This window comes from Haliaeetus albicilla, chromosome 7 (assembly GCF_947461875.1).
Source record: "Haliaeetus albicilla chromosome 7, bHalAlb1.1, whole genome shotgun sequence".
In the NCBI taxonomy this organism is placed as follows: domain Eukaryota; kingdom Metazoa; phylum Chordata; class Aves; order Accipitriformes; family Accipitridae; genus Haliaeetus; species Haliaeetus albicilla.
The window spans coordinates 17,332,198-17,349,537 of record NC_091489.1 but is presented as its reverse complement, the minus strand read 5'-3'; the positions used below and the strand labels follow the sequence as shown (position 1 = coordinate 17,349,537).

At 39.9% G+C, this 17,340-nt stretch overlaps 1 protein-coding gene across 10 annotated transcripts in view; it reads right to left on the bottom strand.

The window, feature by feature from the left end:
• The window catches only part of ARID1B (AT-rich interaction domain 1B), a 337,909-nt gene that overhangs the window by 8,929 nt on the left and 311,640 nt on the right, over positions 1-17,340 (bottom strand). For 6 of the 10 annotated variants that reach the window (XM_069787075.1, XM_069787078.1, XM_069787072.1 and 3 more), the window contains 5 exons: positions 7,635-7,773; positions 6,106-6,278; positions 4,298-4,448; positions 3,179-3,295; positions 1,538-1,634 (listed from right to left, as the gene is read on the bottom strand). In XM_069787075.1, the coding sequence (XP_069643176.1) occupies positions 1,538-1,634; positions 3,179-3,295; positions 4,298-4,448; positions 6,106-6,278; positions 7,635-7,773 (677 nt within the window). The remainder of the gene's footprint in view (positions 1-1,537; positions 1,635-3,178; positions 3,296-4,297; positions 4,449-6,105; positions 6,279-7,634; positions 7,774-17,340) is intronic. The other 4 variants (XM_069787076.1, XM_069787077.1, XM_069787081.1 and 1 more) reach the window with 1 other exon arrangement.

Below are 17,340 nucleotides of genomic sequence, written 5' to 3'. Positions count from 1 at the left end.
GCCCCAGGAGTTCATGCTTCAAGCACCTCCTTCCCAGGTCATTCCCTAGCCTTCAGGTTGTAGATAAAGCTTCGAAAGGGCCATCTTTCACATTCTTCCTGTACCACTATAGAGTGAGATTTAGGAAATTGAAAATAAGCTAGTGGCAACCTAATATCTAGCTAAATGGAGAAGTAGAATCCTCTGGGACTGAGAAGGAGAGACTGAGGCTAGCCAGGATCCTTGCCCTTCATTCTTCACTGCTTTTTTGCATTAATGCATTTTGCATTCAAGAGTCATTGTACAAAGCATATAAACAGCACGAAGGACAGGGCCAAATGTATTTTTACAAATTCTAGCTGTCTCCTTGTTTAAATGAACATGTAGTTAATATATTCCCTGCATACATTAGCATGGAATATCAAAAACTGTTCTGTTACATATCTTTGCAATTTCCCCACTAAATCACCTAGACTGCTAGCATATGCTCATCATAAAGAACAACAAAACGGTTTTTTGATTATGCTATTTTAGAGATGTTATGAATGAAAGAGATAAGGAAGAAATTCTGAAATTGAAATTTATATACATTTTCAGTACAGTGCAACCTAAGATCTCCTCTTTTAAGTCGTCCCCCCCCAGGGAATCTCCTAGTAAAACTATCCCAGACTGAAAAGGACTATCTGAAATTGGCTGAAAACTAGCCTACATTTTAATTTTTGTATTATAAGGAAATACTTTCCACTGTGGAAGCTAACTTCAACTTTAATTCTTTTATGACTAGAAATGAATTAATAACACACAGGATGAAATTCTAATCCTGTTGAAGTCAGTGGATTTTTGCTATTGACTTGTAAGATGGGATTTTGCCCACAAGGTATTAATGATACACCTAACAAAAAAAAGATCTTTGTAATTAATATAATTTGTATTTTCAAAGTTATTACACAGTTAGGGAGACTGGAATGTACAAATGTTTAAGCTAATTTTTAGCACTAATAATGTTCTCTCTTATGGATTTGTACCATATTATTACTAGAGGTAACATGTGGGGAATATGCTATCTGATTTATATTAAAGATAGGTATCTCAATATGACCCACCACAGCATTCCAAATAGTTCAGAATGCTGCACGTTTTACTTTGTTTCAGTCTTCTGTTGGGTTCACTTAGCTGTGTGACATTAAGTTCAGGCCCTTCAGCCTGCCAGCCAAGCAGCTTTCCTATTTGTTTCTGGAATTGAGGCAGCACCACTTTACTAGCCTACGAATTATACTTTCCAAGTCTACTGGTTATTAACTTGGGACGATCACCTGATATGCATCTAAAGCCACAGAACATCTGTTAAAATTTACACTCTTCCAGTATAATGAACACATTTTCCTATAGCTGCACATACACTGCTTATGCATATGGGCTGTGATTTTGACCAGAACTACAGTGCTTCTCTGTGCCAAAAGACATATATGGTACAAAAAAATTTTTGAATGTATACAAAATTTTGGGGTGGCTTTTATTAAACAAATGTTATGAATATAGCTGTTTTCCCCTCTCCTACCTGCTGCTGTGGATACATTCCAGGTTGATGTCCTCCATATGGTGGCTGTCCTGAGGGAGGTCCTTGTCCTGGATACTGCTGCCCATATGGTTCATGCCTAAAATGAAACATCCAAATCAACACTTAGAGCTGCCAGAAGTTCCAAGCCACCAGGAAAAGCAAAGTACTCTGATGATCTTGCACCCTGAAGATATTTGCCATTTGGAAACAAGGTGAAGGTACAGTGTGGTATGGTCCTGAGCCTGATGTAGTAAGCTCTGCTGGAGCTGGCAGCGGAAGGAAGGAGATAAAGCAGATAGAAGAAAGGAGGAGCAGTGAAGATGCAACAGAGAGATTTAGAGGTAGCAGTCAGGAATGGGAATAGGGTATGGTCAGCAAAGAGGTAAGAAAGGCAGCTGCAGCTGCTGGGAATCCATCTTAGGTGGAAAAGTATCTGATTTACAGCTCAAAGGTTGCAAGTCAAAATTCCTGTGTTTTAACAAGTCACTCTCCAAGCAAGCTACTTTCTGGATTATTTGAGAATATAATCAATAGTTAACTGCCGATTTAAAGTGAAATAATGATTTTAGTCTGATGATAAGTGATAGAAAGTGAGTACAAATTTCATTACAATATGTAACACTTAAATACATCATTACTGAGTAAAAACAGTACTCATAATTTTGCTAATGTTCATGTACTTTTTAATTAAAGCTACATAATGAAGCATACACATAAGAGGCAGAGCTGCATTGCACTTGGAAACTTACCTGTGGCCTTTAAGACCTCTGAGGAGCACTACAGTGCAACTGCAATATTTTTAGCACATCTGAATGACATTTAGGTCGCTGAAATGAAGTACTTGGAAAGTATTAAGATTGATAAATAACACTGTATTGTAGACCAATACGTCAGTAATTCCGCTCTGTACACTACCAGAGAGAACAAGTCTACAATTTGAATATAATTATGGAAGTAATATATCAGGGGGAGTCAGAGAAATGGAGGACTGGGGAACCTGACATGTTAAAAGAACTAATGGGAACCTAATTTTTCCAAAAGCATAGAAAACTCACATTTTTTGAGAGTTGACCTGAGTGAAAGCAATAGCTGCTCAGTATGTCCTAAAGTTATGACGTGGATGGAGAGAAATTACGTAATGCCAGTTAAAGGAACAATGTAACTGATGGGAATTGTCCACAGTTGTCCAAGATGGTACGTGCAGTAAGATAAAACTGAGCAAAGGTACATGCATGTTATACATAAGGGAACACTTTCTAAATGTTCAATTTATTAATCACAGGATAACCACAAGCCACGTGAAGTTGTAGAAGCTTTCAGAACTGCTGTCATTTAATGCTGCTCTGGAGAACTTGGGCCTATAAAATATGTTCTAGTTCAGTGTTGGCAGGGAGATACACAAGGTAGGATTTGTACTCCTTTTCTAAGATCTCTGATTCTATGGCTACAAAAAGTCAACTGATTCACCCAAGCCTCCATCCCCCAAGAAACTGAACCAACGGTAAAAGCCTAAGTAAGAACAGACAAAACAGAAGTAACACACCAAGAGGCCACATATTCTGTCTATGTGCTCTCACAGAGGCTGCTAGCACTCATTAGCTGGTTATTGCAGATATTACAAACAGAGAAATCAGTGTTCACCTTTGCTGGCCAGGGTAACGATTAGGAGAGTACATGCTTGGGTCACTGTTTGAAGGCACCATGTTGCTTTGACCAGGTGGTCCCATACTGCCTTCAGGACCCAGCCCATGATCCGACCTAAAAAATGACAAAGGAAACCTCATTCTGTAAAAAGCACTTATTCTCCAAAATTGCCAACAAAATAAAACAAAACACACCCCTTAAAGAAAACATTCTCTTGACTTACTTATCACCTTCCACCAGAGCGCTTACTCTCACTGACTCCCCAGCAATGTGGTTGAACAACATGATCGTACTTGTGTTACTCTACACATCTACTACTTCAAATTACTGACTGAAAACTACTCTGCCATTACACTTAAAAGACCCACACTGCACTACTTTGGCTACCATCAGGAAACAAAAAGTGAAGCTAAAGTACGCAGCCTAGTGAAAGTAAGAGTAGGAATACACCCAGAGCTGCAAAACCTACCAGACTACTTAATATAATCCAAACATTCCCAAACCATTCTGCTTGCTATACCAATGCTTAGACAGCAGTGATTTTACTGATTTTTTTTCCCCCCCCCAAAGCCTTTCCCAGGATAAACAAAAGAGGACCAAATTTATTTTGTGTACTTCACTGAAAGACAAACTTAAGAGGGTCCTGATGGACACACTGCAAGAGTGGTGCCCCTACAGCTCAGACAACAGACTCCAGACTCTCCAAAGGCAATTCACTAACAGACTGCAAACCAGACATATTTAGGCTGTGCATTTTGTTTTCCATAAAAAGCTCACCAATAACTGTTAGGTGAAAATATGTCCAGAAGACTAACTCAAGTGCTACTTTATGCCAGCACAGCCCAGCCCAGCAGCCAGCTCAGGGCAGCTGTCAAACACACCCATGTGCTCATCTGCTGCAGCTTGAATGACTTCTAAGGTGTGACAATTCCTCATTAATTTCTGTGAACAGCTATACTCAGTCATTACCAGTGGTTTGACTCCCAGTGATTTAGTAAGATGCTGTAGGAAATGTAGGCTGCTATGTTCTCTGCAAGGTGCAACAGGAAAATGAGAAGGGGAGAGACAGGATCATTTTCACTAATGGGCTTTACTTTCTCCTGAAGATTGACTCACCTCCTGTCATAGCCACTTCCATAAGAGAACTGCTGTCGCTGGCTCATGCTCATGTTGGACATTGCTCCAGATGGACTCTGGTTATACATGTCTTGTATTCCACTGTTAGGCATTTGTCCAGGGGTCATGAAAGGCTCATTGCTTCCAGGCACTGCAACAGTAAGGCAAATTGAATATATTATTCTGGGTGTTTGAAGATATCTTTCTATGAAATGATGTATTTTAAACTAATGTTCAGATCCCTAACACTGCCAAGGAGAATTAGCTGGTGTCTGACAAGCTCTCCAAGGTCTGATGAAAACACATGAAGCAGCACCACTACCAAGATGATGGTTATAATATTAAGGAGCTGCAAGCGAGGAAAGTAATCTCATTCTACGGAATGGAGCTCATCAGGCATCAGGCAGCTTCTTCCCTGTGGTCTTCATAGCTGAAGACGAACTTGCTCTTGTTCTTTTCACCCCAAACAATGCTACATATGAATGCAAACATATATCTTGCAAAACAGATGAAAGCAAATCTCCTAGTTTGGATTACAAAGCTGCCAGAATCAGGTTCTTCCTGTTCCCGTAAAGCCCTCATACACACATGTATACCATAATTTAGTTATTGAAAGGATACTGTATCCTAATTTAGCTTCTTGAGCAGGATGGGCATATCCTACAGGTCCAAGAAAAGGCACATTGACCACTATTACTGGATATAAATCCCCAAGCAAATAGAGGAAGAGACACTATCCTTTAGTCCCTTATAGTAGATACTGAACAGAGACACTTCTGTTTTGACAGGATAAATGTGAAATGTACGACAAAGTTCAATAAACCACTTCTTAATTTCAGATGAATATAAAACCCAAAGTGAATCTAAGGCAGAGAGGGTTTTTCCCTTCTTCCAGCAGTGTTATGCTAGTGTCCACAGTCCAGGCAAAAGGATTTAAAGGGAAGGTTTAAAAAACACATCAGATGATTGACTATGTCTTTTAAAGCATCTCCCCACTTCATCACATATGTTTCTTCCCCTGATTTCTGGACCTTTTCTTCCCATTCTTCCCTTTTGCTCCCTCTCCACTTTCTTAATTTCATCTCCTCCATCTGCTCTTCTCTGTGCAGCCATTGTGTGCCCTGCTTGTGTTCTTTCCTCCCACTTTCCTATAGATGAGGCATGCAAGATTGATCCATTTTAGGTACATTTTACAATATCCACAAAACCACCTGTAGGTTAAGCGCACAAAAGGACAAGAGTCAGGTTTGACATTAATTTTAATTTTTGCTTTCTAAAAATAAATAAACTTTGAGTGTGTTTATCACGTTTTGTCAGGGGCTGTCGAAGTGACAAAAACCCCTAAGCTTTCCTACTCTGAAAAATGTGTAGACTGAGAGCATTAGGAGACCTCGTCAGTTCCGCACAGTGAATTTTCAGTTCAGCCCTACTACAACCAGGCATGTTGCTTCACTCCTTCACATTCTAACACTGAAGTACAGCATCTGATTTGCAGAGTAGCTAACCACCTTTAAGAAACATACGGCATTGCACAAAATCTAACCCTATGAATTGATGCCATTTCCTGAAATGTATTCCTACAAGCATTTTTAGCATTCTGTTGAGTAAAATAAACAGCGTGACTCTGAGAGGGGAAAATATGACCAGACCAGAATGAAACACAATTGCACTGCATCTCTCTTTTTGGTACAAGGACACCATTTTACCAATGGCAAAATCAGCAAAGTAAAAAAGCTCATTGTGATGACTAGAACATCTTCATTACATAGAAGTAGGGAAGAACACTTAAGCTCCCACAAAGAAAATACCTTTTCTCATTCCACCAAAAGGATCTTTATTCGGCTCATATGGCATCCTTCCCATCATATCTGGCATGTTTATTCCCTGCTGGTATGGTGCATTTGGCGTCATGGAGTTTCGCTTTGGGAATGCTGAATCAGTTACATCAGAAAAGGGATCATGCACACTAACTGCGCTGTTTCTAGCAGATGAGAAAAAGGAGGCATTAACATCATCATGTATTCATTAGAATTGTGAAAACAGACTGGACTATAATACACCTAGCCCAGGATGCTGTGGCAGTGATCAGTGCACGATACATCTGAGGAAGATGCAAAAAACTTTCACAATGGACAGTCATTAAAAAAATTCACCCCTTTTTTTCCCAAGCCTATCTGGCTACTTACCTTAAAGATTAGGATTTTTAATCTAATTCAACTGCGCGTGTTCTTATTACTCATATAAAAGTCTAAACCTTTCTGAAATTTCACTAAGCTGTTTGCCTCACAACCCCAAGGCAGTGAGCTCCACAGGTTAATTATATGCTGTGTCAAAACAATATTACTTTTTATCAGTTTCATATTTATTACCTTTCAAATTTACCAAGCACCCCATTGCTCTCCTACCAGAGGAAAGACTAAACAGCAACACTTGATTTACCTCCCAAATACCATTTATTGTTATGGAGAGACACTAAGCTTTATGGTTGCAGCCAGCTTTATTCTAAAGCCCTTAAAAATTTGGCTTTGAAAATGGAGTTTCCCTGATAACTATCGGGTTTATTCTTAACGCAAAAGAAAATTTTCTACATAGTGAAAGAAAACTCATTCGAATTAAAGATGATTAAAAAAGGTTCCTGTTATCCTTTCTGCAGTATTACAGATGGAGAAAAAAAGAACCTAAGCACATTAAGTTCAGAGTGACTCTACATAGTTCAGAGCTCAGCTACTTTCCTGCTGAAGTCAACAAGAACTTTTTTTGCTGGACTTCAGTGGGCTAAGGATCCTTAATGAATGGTGAGAAGGCTTCACTTCAGATTAAGCTGGTCTGTGTGACTTACAGGACGTAGAACTGAAAGAGATCTCTTGGTCCATCCAGTTGAATGCTCTGCCACCTCAACCACTGTTATTATATATGCTTTTTATAATTTGAATTTAATTAACACCTTTAAACACACATTCCTCCCTCCTGAGTATGAATGTCTGGACCTGTACACCAGGGGAGGACAGGGTAAGCAAGGAAAGGAAGGTTGTGGTTCAAAGTTGGTGCTGCTGGGTTCCACCTTCCTCTCCACTCTTCATATATTCACATGGCCCCTTTTGCACTGGTGCTTGTCTGATCCTTCTCTGGTGTTTAGAAAGCTGATGCCACTCCCACTCCTTCCTCCCTTTCTTTCTCTCCCCTCCAAATTGAAATAATTTTCTGCCGCTTTTAAAGCTCTGACCAGTTCACCACAGAATCAGATGAGTGCCCAAGCAGTTGGGAAAGGGAAAGACTGGCTTAAACTGTTGTAGAACTACACAGCCCAACAAAACATGAAGCAAAGCCCTTTTCATACCTGCCACCCTGCATAGGTGTCATCTGTCCATGAGGTGTTGATGCTGGTGTTGGGGGCTTCAAATCGCCTGGCACTTCTGTCATGGAATTACTACCAGTAGACTGTGGAGTCTGTGGGCCTTGCAAGGAACCAGAATTAGCTGGGAAATGAAAAGAAAAAGGAAATATTAAAAGGTAGCAGCCAAATTCCTTGGAAATAATAATCATCATGGAGAGAAACTGGTTCTTTCCCCCATAAGCCTGCTTATACCATGCATCTCAGTGTAACTATATATCCCAAATCCTCTGAGATCAGGATATGCTGTGCAGTAATAGCCATCATCTTTCCTAGAACCATGAATTTAATCTGCTGCCTGAAGCAACATGAATAGAGATCATCTAGATGAAGGATCATTTAAATCGGAGGGCAGAGATACAAAGCTAATTGTCTATAGTTTACAACAGAGTAAATGAAGGTTGTTCTTTGGCACAACAATGTCTTCTTTATATAATCACTATCACAACACATACATTCATAAGGCAAATTTCAGCCAGAAGCTTTTCCTCACAAATTTAAACTGCTATATTAATATAAATTCATAATTTCATTTACCACTAAAAGGCAGACATTTCCATGGTGAAACATAGCAAATGATTAGTGGCACACTGCAACCCTATGCCATCTTTGAGACAGCATGGCAAAAGATTGTATTTAAGAAATGCAAAAGACAATCTGGCATAAGAAGAAAGGGACCACTGAAAGCAGAATCTGAACAGGAGGCTGTAGATAAGACTCCTAATAAACTGTAAAAGTAGCAATGGCCATCTTAACAAAATGTAGTATAGGGTCATCGTAGAGCATGTATAACAAGACCAGGTCAATTCTGCAAAGTATCTATTTGATCTGCAAAAATTTCTATGTTGAGATCTCAGAAAATGATAAGAGTACCTGCACTACTGTCCTTCTTAATCATGGTAAATAGCTATATTCTTGGTATGACAACAAGCGTAGAAAAGCGTGTACTGTTCTATTCCAACGAGACTGAGCAGCAATAAGGGCATTAAATGAATACACCATATAAGCTAACGATAAAATACATCCAGACCAGTCTTTTGAAGTAGACACTGAAGTTACTGTTTTCATGTGACTACTGAGGAGAAATACTTGCCAACCCCAAAGATCTGACATAGTAGTTTTCTGATTTAGAAGGTGCTAAGTGGGAATTAGTAACAACATCTAAGCCTTGGATCTGACTGGCCTTGCAGCAGAAATTCTACCTGAGGAGAACTTGTAGGATTCAAAGCTTTAGATGCGATTGGGAAAAAAAAATCACCAAAGAAAAAATTCACAATCTAATAAACTCAGAAAGATATGGCTTTGGCTTGAGAGGTCCTTCTTTTTCATGAACTGTCATGTAAGCATTTTATAGTGCCTGACTATCTATGTTCAACAACCAATTAACAAAACTTTATAAATTAGTGTTAGAGGGAAAATTGGAACAAGCAATATGGGCTTTTCTTCTGCATGTGAAAGAGAGAGTAGTTTATAATTGACTCAGAATCCTAGAACACTCATCATCTTGACAGGCAGAGCTTGTTTTTAACTGAAGAACACCTTTTTTATATGTGTTTCATTTATATCTGTAACACATGTTCCACTATCTGGAAATCAGTCTCAGTAGCAAGTGCATATGTAAAATCCACATTGTGGAGACTACATTGTTCTTGTCCTCAGCTTTTTGCAGCATGTTTGGATTATGCTCACATAGTAATGAAGTTGGAAAGCAGTTTAAGAAAAGCTCTCTGATTGCATTAATACAGTAACAACAACATTTGCAACAACTAATGCTACAGTTGACTGAAGGCTTTAGTGCTATAATAAAAACAAATTCATGATAATAAAAAAAAATCATCACGTTCACATAAAACAAGCCCTTTGTATATATGACCCCTGAGTGAGCCAGAATCATTCTCCTGCCCTTGAGCTTTAAACACCATTCTAGATTACTTCTAAAAAGCTTGAAAGCATTTCTGAGTTAAGCCACACATTGTCACATACCATCTTGTTGTATTAGAACCATGCAGGTAAACATCTTAGTGTACCCATATACTTACTGTAAAATATGATATTGCCTAACCCTGCATATTTCTCATATGGTGGGCTATTAAGCAGCAATGAAGTTCTTCCCTATCCTACCTGAGCAAGAACTTAATTCATATCTAAAGTAAACCTGAAGAAAATAAGTAAACTATTTTTTCAGTATTTATGGGCTGCACGAATATAGAATCTTTATTATGAATAACAATGTGGTTTATATAATCATCTTAGATAAGGAAAGGTTTAAAAGCAAAAAGAAGATAGCCAACTGAGAAGCTACAAGTAAAATTTCTATCTGCTGGGTGGTGGTTATAGGGTTGGTTATTTTTCCCCCTCCTATTTCTAAATGACTGCTTATAAACAGCTGAAAAAATGGAAGGCAAATGCTATCTTGAAAAGTGCAAAGTTTCTGGTACTGCTTTGTTAATAGGCTTTGTTCTTGATCTCCATTAGGTCAGGGATGCTTCTGCAGAATAGGGACTGCAAGTGTTTCAATCTCTGGATTAGGTCATCAGCTACCAAGAAGAGCCCAAGTGTGGCTATGACCTACAAGCAACTGCAAAGACAATTATTTCTATGTCATACACTCACAGGCCACTGAATAGTTCATCTATATTTTAGTAACATCATCAATTTAAATAGCACATTCTTTGAGAAAAAAAATAAGTATTTACTCTTAATGGTTCCTGTTGGTAGAGCAGGTACAATTTTTTAAGCAACTTAACTTTCTCTTGTAGGATGTGATTTTCAGTACCTTTGCCAAGCTTCAGTCAATCATTGGGAAGCCATCCTGATGGATATTCCCCTCAAGCCAATTTTGTTTTGGAAATTTTCAGCTGTAACTGGCTGCCTTTTTTTAAGAATGTGCTTTCAAAAATACATGGTCCTCTTCTGTTGTCCCCAAAAGAGAAATACTTTTCTATGAGTCTTCCAAGCCAAGTATATATTTGGTCACCTTTTTCATACACAGCAACAGTGGTCCCTTCATTGTTTGAAGAAGAGACTTGGTGGTAATACTGGGGACAGGCCTGTGACAGGGAAAGTACTCTTGCTGTTCCAGTGTTTATTCCAATTTGGTCAAATAAATTTGTGAAAAATAACTCTTTATATGTAGAGATTATTAGCCTGCTATACATTCACTGCTTGGTTTCCTGAAGTTCCTGTTTGTACTTATTTCAGGATGGGGGTGAGCAGGATTCTCACTGTAATTCAGCTCCTGGGTTGATCTGGGCAGTCTTGAATATGGAGCTGAGCATGAGAACCTACAGCCAGGAAGCCATGGCACACAAGCTCTCATGGTTACAACTGGAGATTGGCAAGCACAGGCAAGGTAATAGCGTTTCTGACCATTAACAGAAAAGGAGAATAGAAGGACACTGACAAGGGGACTGGGAACATGGAAAGGATATACGGATTCTGCTGAGATCAGATTAGAGCCTGAGAAGTCTGAAGTTGCATGGACATGGTACTATACAACAGGGAACACCAAGAAAGCCCAGAAAATGTACCTAATGAGAGTTAAAGTACAGGCAAAGAACCATAAGTGGCTGGATAGAGATGGAGAGTTCAATACTGGGCAGAGTCCAATACTTGGCATGTGAGTGAAACTAAATTTTGCACAAGAGGTTCTTAGATGTGTGCTCCTTTTCTCAGAGAGTCTGTTTAGAGATGCTGTTTTCCAGCTGGGCAGAACATGTAGGGCAACAGATGAGATAATATAAAGGGCTATACATGGCAAAACTTAGAATATTAGTACCCAGAATTATCAGATACTCATGTTGTAAATTTTTTGGTAGCCCAGTTCCTCTTTTGTAGAATGGGAATCATACTACCTTCCCTCTCAGATGCGTATTGCAAAGGCTGATTAATACTTTTTAAAGCCCTCAAAATACAGTTGCAGTGAAGATGAGAAAAAACAAGGAGTAAATTTATAACCCTCTGTTTGAGTCTGGTTGAAAGCTGTGGCACAAGTAAGGGCTGTGTACTGAAAAGTGAGGATAACACAAAATACTGAATAGCTCCTCATTCACTGAGCACTATTCATTCCGTGCACTAAATGACAGAGACATTTCATGGAAAAAATTTCAATGTGACTATGCAATTAAGAGTGTATTGAACTGCATATGCACAAGGAAACATAATTAAGGTTGCAAAGATTATATCTCACTTTTGGCATTTCCTAACCTTTGAGCACTTGACTTTGCATCAAAGCAATACACTTACTTCAAACAGTTTTTGGATGTAGCATTTGCATACAGGTGCCTGCATGCACACATGTTAAATGAAAACTAGTTATGTTCTCTCATACATACATTCTACACACATTGCTATTAGCAATGTTTTCTAGTTAAAGAATGTGAAAACAACCCTCTTCATAAGAAAGTACAGTATTCCTTCTTCATGTTTCACCTTAACTTTTACATTTGCTAAGCTGCTCTCTGAAATTTTTACATCTATCCTTGCACAGTTTTTATTATGGTAGATGTTAATTTTGACTGTGGACATCCTGAAATAGAAACCCTATATTTTAAAGTGCTTCATAAGCTTCAGTATTAAACAGAGAACTAAGAAGGAAAACAACAATATTCTTTTAGAATAGGTAATCTCTGCTTACATGATTCTGCAGCTGTCTTGGGGATGTCCAGGAAAAAACCTGTGTGTACATAGCTACTGAATGCTTCATCTCACATCCACATCTCAGCAACACTTGTCTTTCAAGTGTCATAACAGATTTGTAAGAATATGCTTTTAACAATAGAAAATTCATCCGAAATGAAATAAAATGAACACCTTTGTCAGTGAGAAGGTGAGGTCCTACAAACTCTTCCACAGTTCACTCAATGGCATGTATTATTCTTGGCAGCACGGAATTATAGCACCAGTATGGCTTTTCCCTTGCAAAGCCTGCATGGCGGTGAGTACTGCTTTCAGGAAAGATCCTTTATTCACCAGAAGAGATATATGCAGTTAAAAAAAAAAAAACAAACTTTCTCTTGCCAGCAATTTTTTCCCTTCAGGAAAAAAAAAAAAAAAAAAAGGAAAGAAGAACTCAACCTCTTGAAACTCCATTAATATGAGGCCTGACATGCTCTCTAGGATATCCCTACCTTTTGCCAGAAGCTACAAATGTATACTCTAAAGTAAACAATGGAAAGGTTACTGAAGGTTAAGTACATTCACATACTTCAGAGCGAACAGCCAGCCGCCACGCTGGGAAGATAATTTACACAGCACGAACCCAGTGCCCCAGTTAGGCTGGGCTGGGGGCCGCTGGCTGTGGCAGGGCCCCCCTGGGTGGGCAGGGGTGCAGGCACGGGGGCACCTCTGCCTGTCCCCCCGTCCACCCCTCCCGACCCCTCGCCCATCCGTCTTCCGTGGGGATTCCCTGGCTGGCCTCATGACACGCTCCATGACATCACCTGCCTGCTAATAATAGCACTTCAGTCAGCCACCCGCCAGCAGAGACTGATGGGTTTGGTTACAGAGGCACTCACTGAATGGCTGTGTCGTGCGGTGCTGTGTCGTGTCCCCCCGCCATCCCCCTCCCCAAGTCTTGTTTCTCTGCTGCCAAGGAAACGCAGGGAACACACTCTTGGCACGCTCTCACTCCCTCTTTCCAACACAGGCGTGCAATTTTCTAGGTTTGCTGTAATGAAATCTCCGTTGACATCAGAGCCAGCTGCTGAGTGTTACTCAGGAGCATCCTCGGCTGTACCACTGTGGCCATCCTGTTCATTCAGTATAGGATAAATGCTCAAGTCTGTAATTTTGAGAGTCACGCACACATAACTGCATACTGCATCTAAGAATTTACAGTGCCAGAGTACAGCAATGGCATACAACTCCTTCATGCTGATGCTCTTTTGCAATTTTCTCTCCAGCACCCATTAGTACTTAGAATAATGGCCCCCAGAATTCTTTTCAGTTTAGAACTTGCCATGAGTTTTGACCAAAATATACACAAAATCATCAAACACACATGACAGGAAGAGCATTTTGTCTTTGCAGCCACTGCTGAAAAGCACTGGGGTCCTGAAGGATGCTTATGAAGACCTACAATGCCTCTCTCTCTAAAAGGGATTTCCTACACAGCAAAAGAGCAGTCAACAGCTGACATGGACCTTGGCACAGACCCAACGATCAGGACATAAGGCCAAAAGGGGTCCTCTAACAGCTAGCCTGTCATAGGCATCTGCTGCTGCTCTTCACTGCTGATGGCATTACCTGACCCAGACAGATTTAAGCTGTGATGCAAAGGCCTCAGCCTACCACAAGCATGTCTCCAACTTGCACAGCCTCAGAGCAGTGCAAGCCACACTAAAACACATCCAGGCCCGCACCTCTCCCTGGAAGTTTTATGAAAGAACAGAAGAGAACCTGACAGTGATATGAAGCCAGAACATTTATTAAAATAGGCAGCTAATCCCACCCCTAACACCTTGGCTACTGTGCAAACCTCTGCTGAACAAAGCCAATCAGCCTGTCACTTTGCTGCTCTGCTCTCACTCCTTTTTTCAACTTTTTATAATTGCTGATGCTGTCCTGAATTGCACTGGACATAGCACTAAATTATTCACTCTTTTACATACCATTTACCTTATTAATGATGTTGTAAAAAACAGAAGTGATGGGAGAATCCCAAATGCAGCGCTACAAGCAAATGGACTAACACATGAACCCAGACCACTGCCTCATAGTCCCATAAATTTGACTTACATTGCACCCTTTCCCTGACCAGCTTCTTCTATAGGAATCTCCTTGCTATGGTTGCTGCACTGTGTTTCCTAGCATTCCCTCTACGACTGCATTCTAAAGGTCATCTGTGAGGCAGTCACGTAATCACCCCTTGGATGTGAGACACCTGCAACAACTGAGCTGCTCTAAACTGCACTTCAGCCTGCTCCCAACTTGCATAACATCTGCCTGGGAGCTGCATCTACATAGGAACTGTATTCTTCTCTGGCTGCCAAGAAGGCTGCCAGTCCCTATCTATTCTTATGAGCAACTGAACTTTTTAGTTTTAAAAGTCTTATGAAGATCATCTGATTTTTAAACTCTCAAGACTCTGATTTCATAGCATCAGCTGGTTAGAATTGGGCAAAATACCCTCCCCTCTGAGACAAGTCCCCCTGCTTTTTTATCAGAATTAACTTCAGCCCTAATACTTTAACTAGTTCTCTGAAAATGCATTTGGCTTCAAAGTGGCTCTGCCTACACTGAGCTAACTGTACAACAGAGGCTAACGGTTAAAGCAAGGACCTTTGGCGGCTACTGTTTCTTGTTCTATTGGGCTCCTGTTCCCTCTGAATGCCAGAGAGTAACAGATTATCTGAAGTGCATCTACAACTCTACTTCTTTTGTGCAGTTAAAATGTTAATGTTGGTATATACTAAAGGAAAAGGAGCAAGAAAAAAAGCTGACTATTAAAGAGAACAGGCTTGTACTCTCCGCAGCATCTATACCTCAGCGGGATTTCATGTACTAAAGCTGATACACACTGGGAAAGCCTTTCTCCATACAGAAGTGCAGTCCCATTCAGTGACACAAGCTCTTTTCTTGCCAACAAAACAAACCTTAAGATCTTTGCTTGCTTTCTCCTCTTCTAGTCTCTATGTCCTGCTGTGTTTTTATTTTAGAAAAATAGTTTCAGTTCTCCTCACAGACAGATTGCTTGAATGTTATGATAAATTTAAACTTGGACTTTGCCATTTTCATCTGTAGTGTCATGATGCAAAAGGACCCTGTGAAAGTGGTACATCTGACATTTCTATTCCTTTCTTTCAGGTTTATGTATTTAAATAATGATTCTTCATCTCAAAATTCAGCCAATTTACGGTGATCATCCCTGAACCAACTACTGAGAGCAGTGTTGGAGGGAGAGGGGGTAAGGGAGGAGAGAGCAAAGCAAAATACTCTTTCATTTTTAGTACTGCTGTTTAGTTTTAGAAACAGATGAATTTCCTCTTCATCCTCCTTAACAAGTCTTAACAGTTTCAGCTCTCTCAGGAGGTGACAGGCATGTCCAACATTTTTTGCAGTAGTGCACATTCAGGACAGTCTATGCTCATTTCAGACAGATAAACATTTCGACTACAGGCTTCACTTCTAGTACCAAACATTTTTCTGCATCTTCTAAACTTGTATTGCAAAGTAACCTAGTTATCTTCTCTATTAAATAGTCAGTGTTGGGGTACCTGATAATCCTAGGTGTTAACAAGGTGGAGGAAATATTTAAGCTATTACGCAGCGAGATGTACCTAGGAGGATTTTAACCAAACACTCCCCCAAATCCTTATAATGAATACATCAGGCTGAGAAAGATTTAAGCCTTATTGCCATTATCTTTTCTGTACTGACAAAGCGCTATCATAAGAAATGATCTTGTAAAGGCCAGAACTGTATTATATGATTGTAAAGGTCTTTGCAATTTTCTAGTATCCATGATAGGATACTGGAGCCATGCAGCCTGCAAACTGCCTGCAGAGCTTGCTGGGTCCCTGACTTGCCACTTCCCATTTCCAGCCAGTGAACTGCACTAACAGAAATTAAGTTATTTAATACTTTCCTAAAACTGCCTTCTAATGCAGGAAACTGCTGTAAACATTCCAGGAATTACATTCTCTTAGCAATAACAGGAGATGATCTGCCTAATAGTAATTGTGAAGGTAGTTCACAAATTTTGTCAAATTATTTTGTTGGTCAGAAAAGCCTAATCAGCAAATCAAAGGAACTTTTTCCTCTTCCATGGGTAGTCCAGAAGTCAACATAATAGACTAATACTATGCACCTCTTCCTATGTACTTAACATGTTTCTACTTAAGAATTCCCCTGCCTTGAACATCAATCATGACTATCAAATCTTGAGAGTCTTAAGTTAAATGAATTTAGAAAGAAAAGAGTGTGGTTTCAAATACCACACCGTACATGCAAGAAGAACAGCCAAAATAAAGTAATTCCAGTTCCAGTTTTTCAGACAAGAGAATAAAGACAGTGATGCTAATGACTTATCTGACATACAGGATTAGCAACAAAAGAACAGAGCGTGCCTCCAAACTACAAGGTCTGGCAGTGAGGATACACCATACTCTCAACTCTCTCCATCTGCCACCCATTCAACATGAGCTGTATCAGAGCAACCATCTGAGACCACTGATCACTCCAGCATCTGCCATCCTGACTCCAACTGAAGCTTTACTAACCAACAGTTGTGTTGAAAACACAGCTTCAGAGTCATAGCAAGGAAAGTGCAAGTACCAGAGTCTGATCTTTAGACAAACGGATGCTCCTTTTAGTACCAGCTGCCTCCTGTCTCACCGTGCAAGAACATCTGTGCAGAATGCTATTCTTTTTACTGTGCCAGTGTAACTGAATATTAAGGGTATGCTGGCACACGCATCTTTATATGTAAGTGAGCAATGACAAACTAGACACATGACTGCGGATGGCCCTTCAGAGTTAAATCTGACTTGACTCAGGAGCTAGCTCCAAGTTTGAAAACAAGATGCCAATAACATACTTACCCCTGCCGTTTGTCCAGCATTAGCAAGACCTGCTTCTAAATATATAAACTGCAACCTAGTATCTTTTGCATTCAAAAAATGGTTGTGTAAGAGGCTGCAGTTTTTTTGAC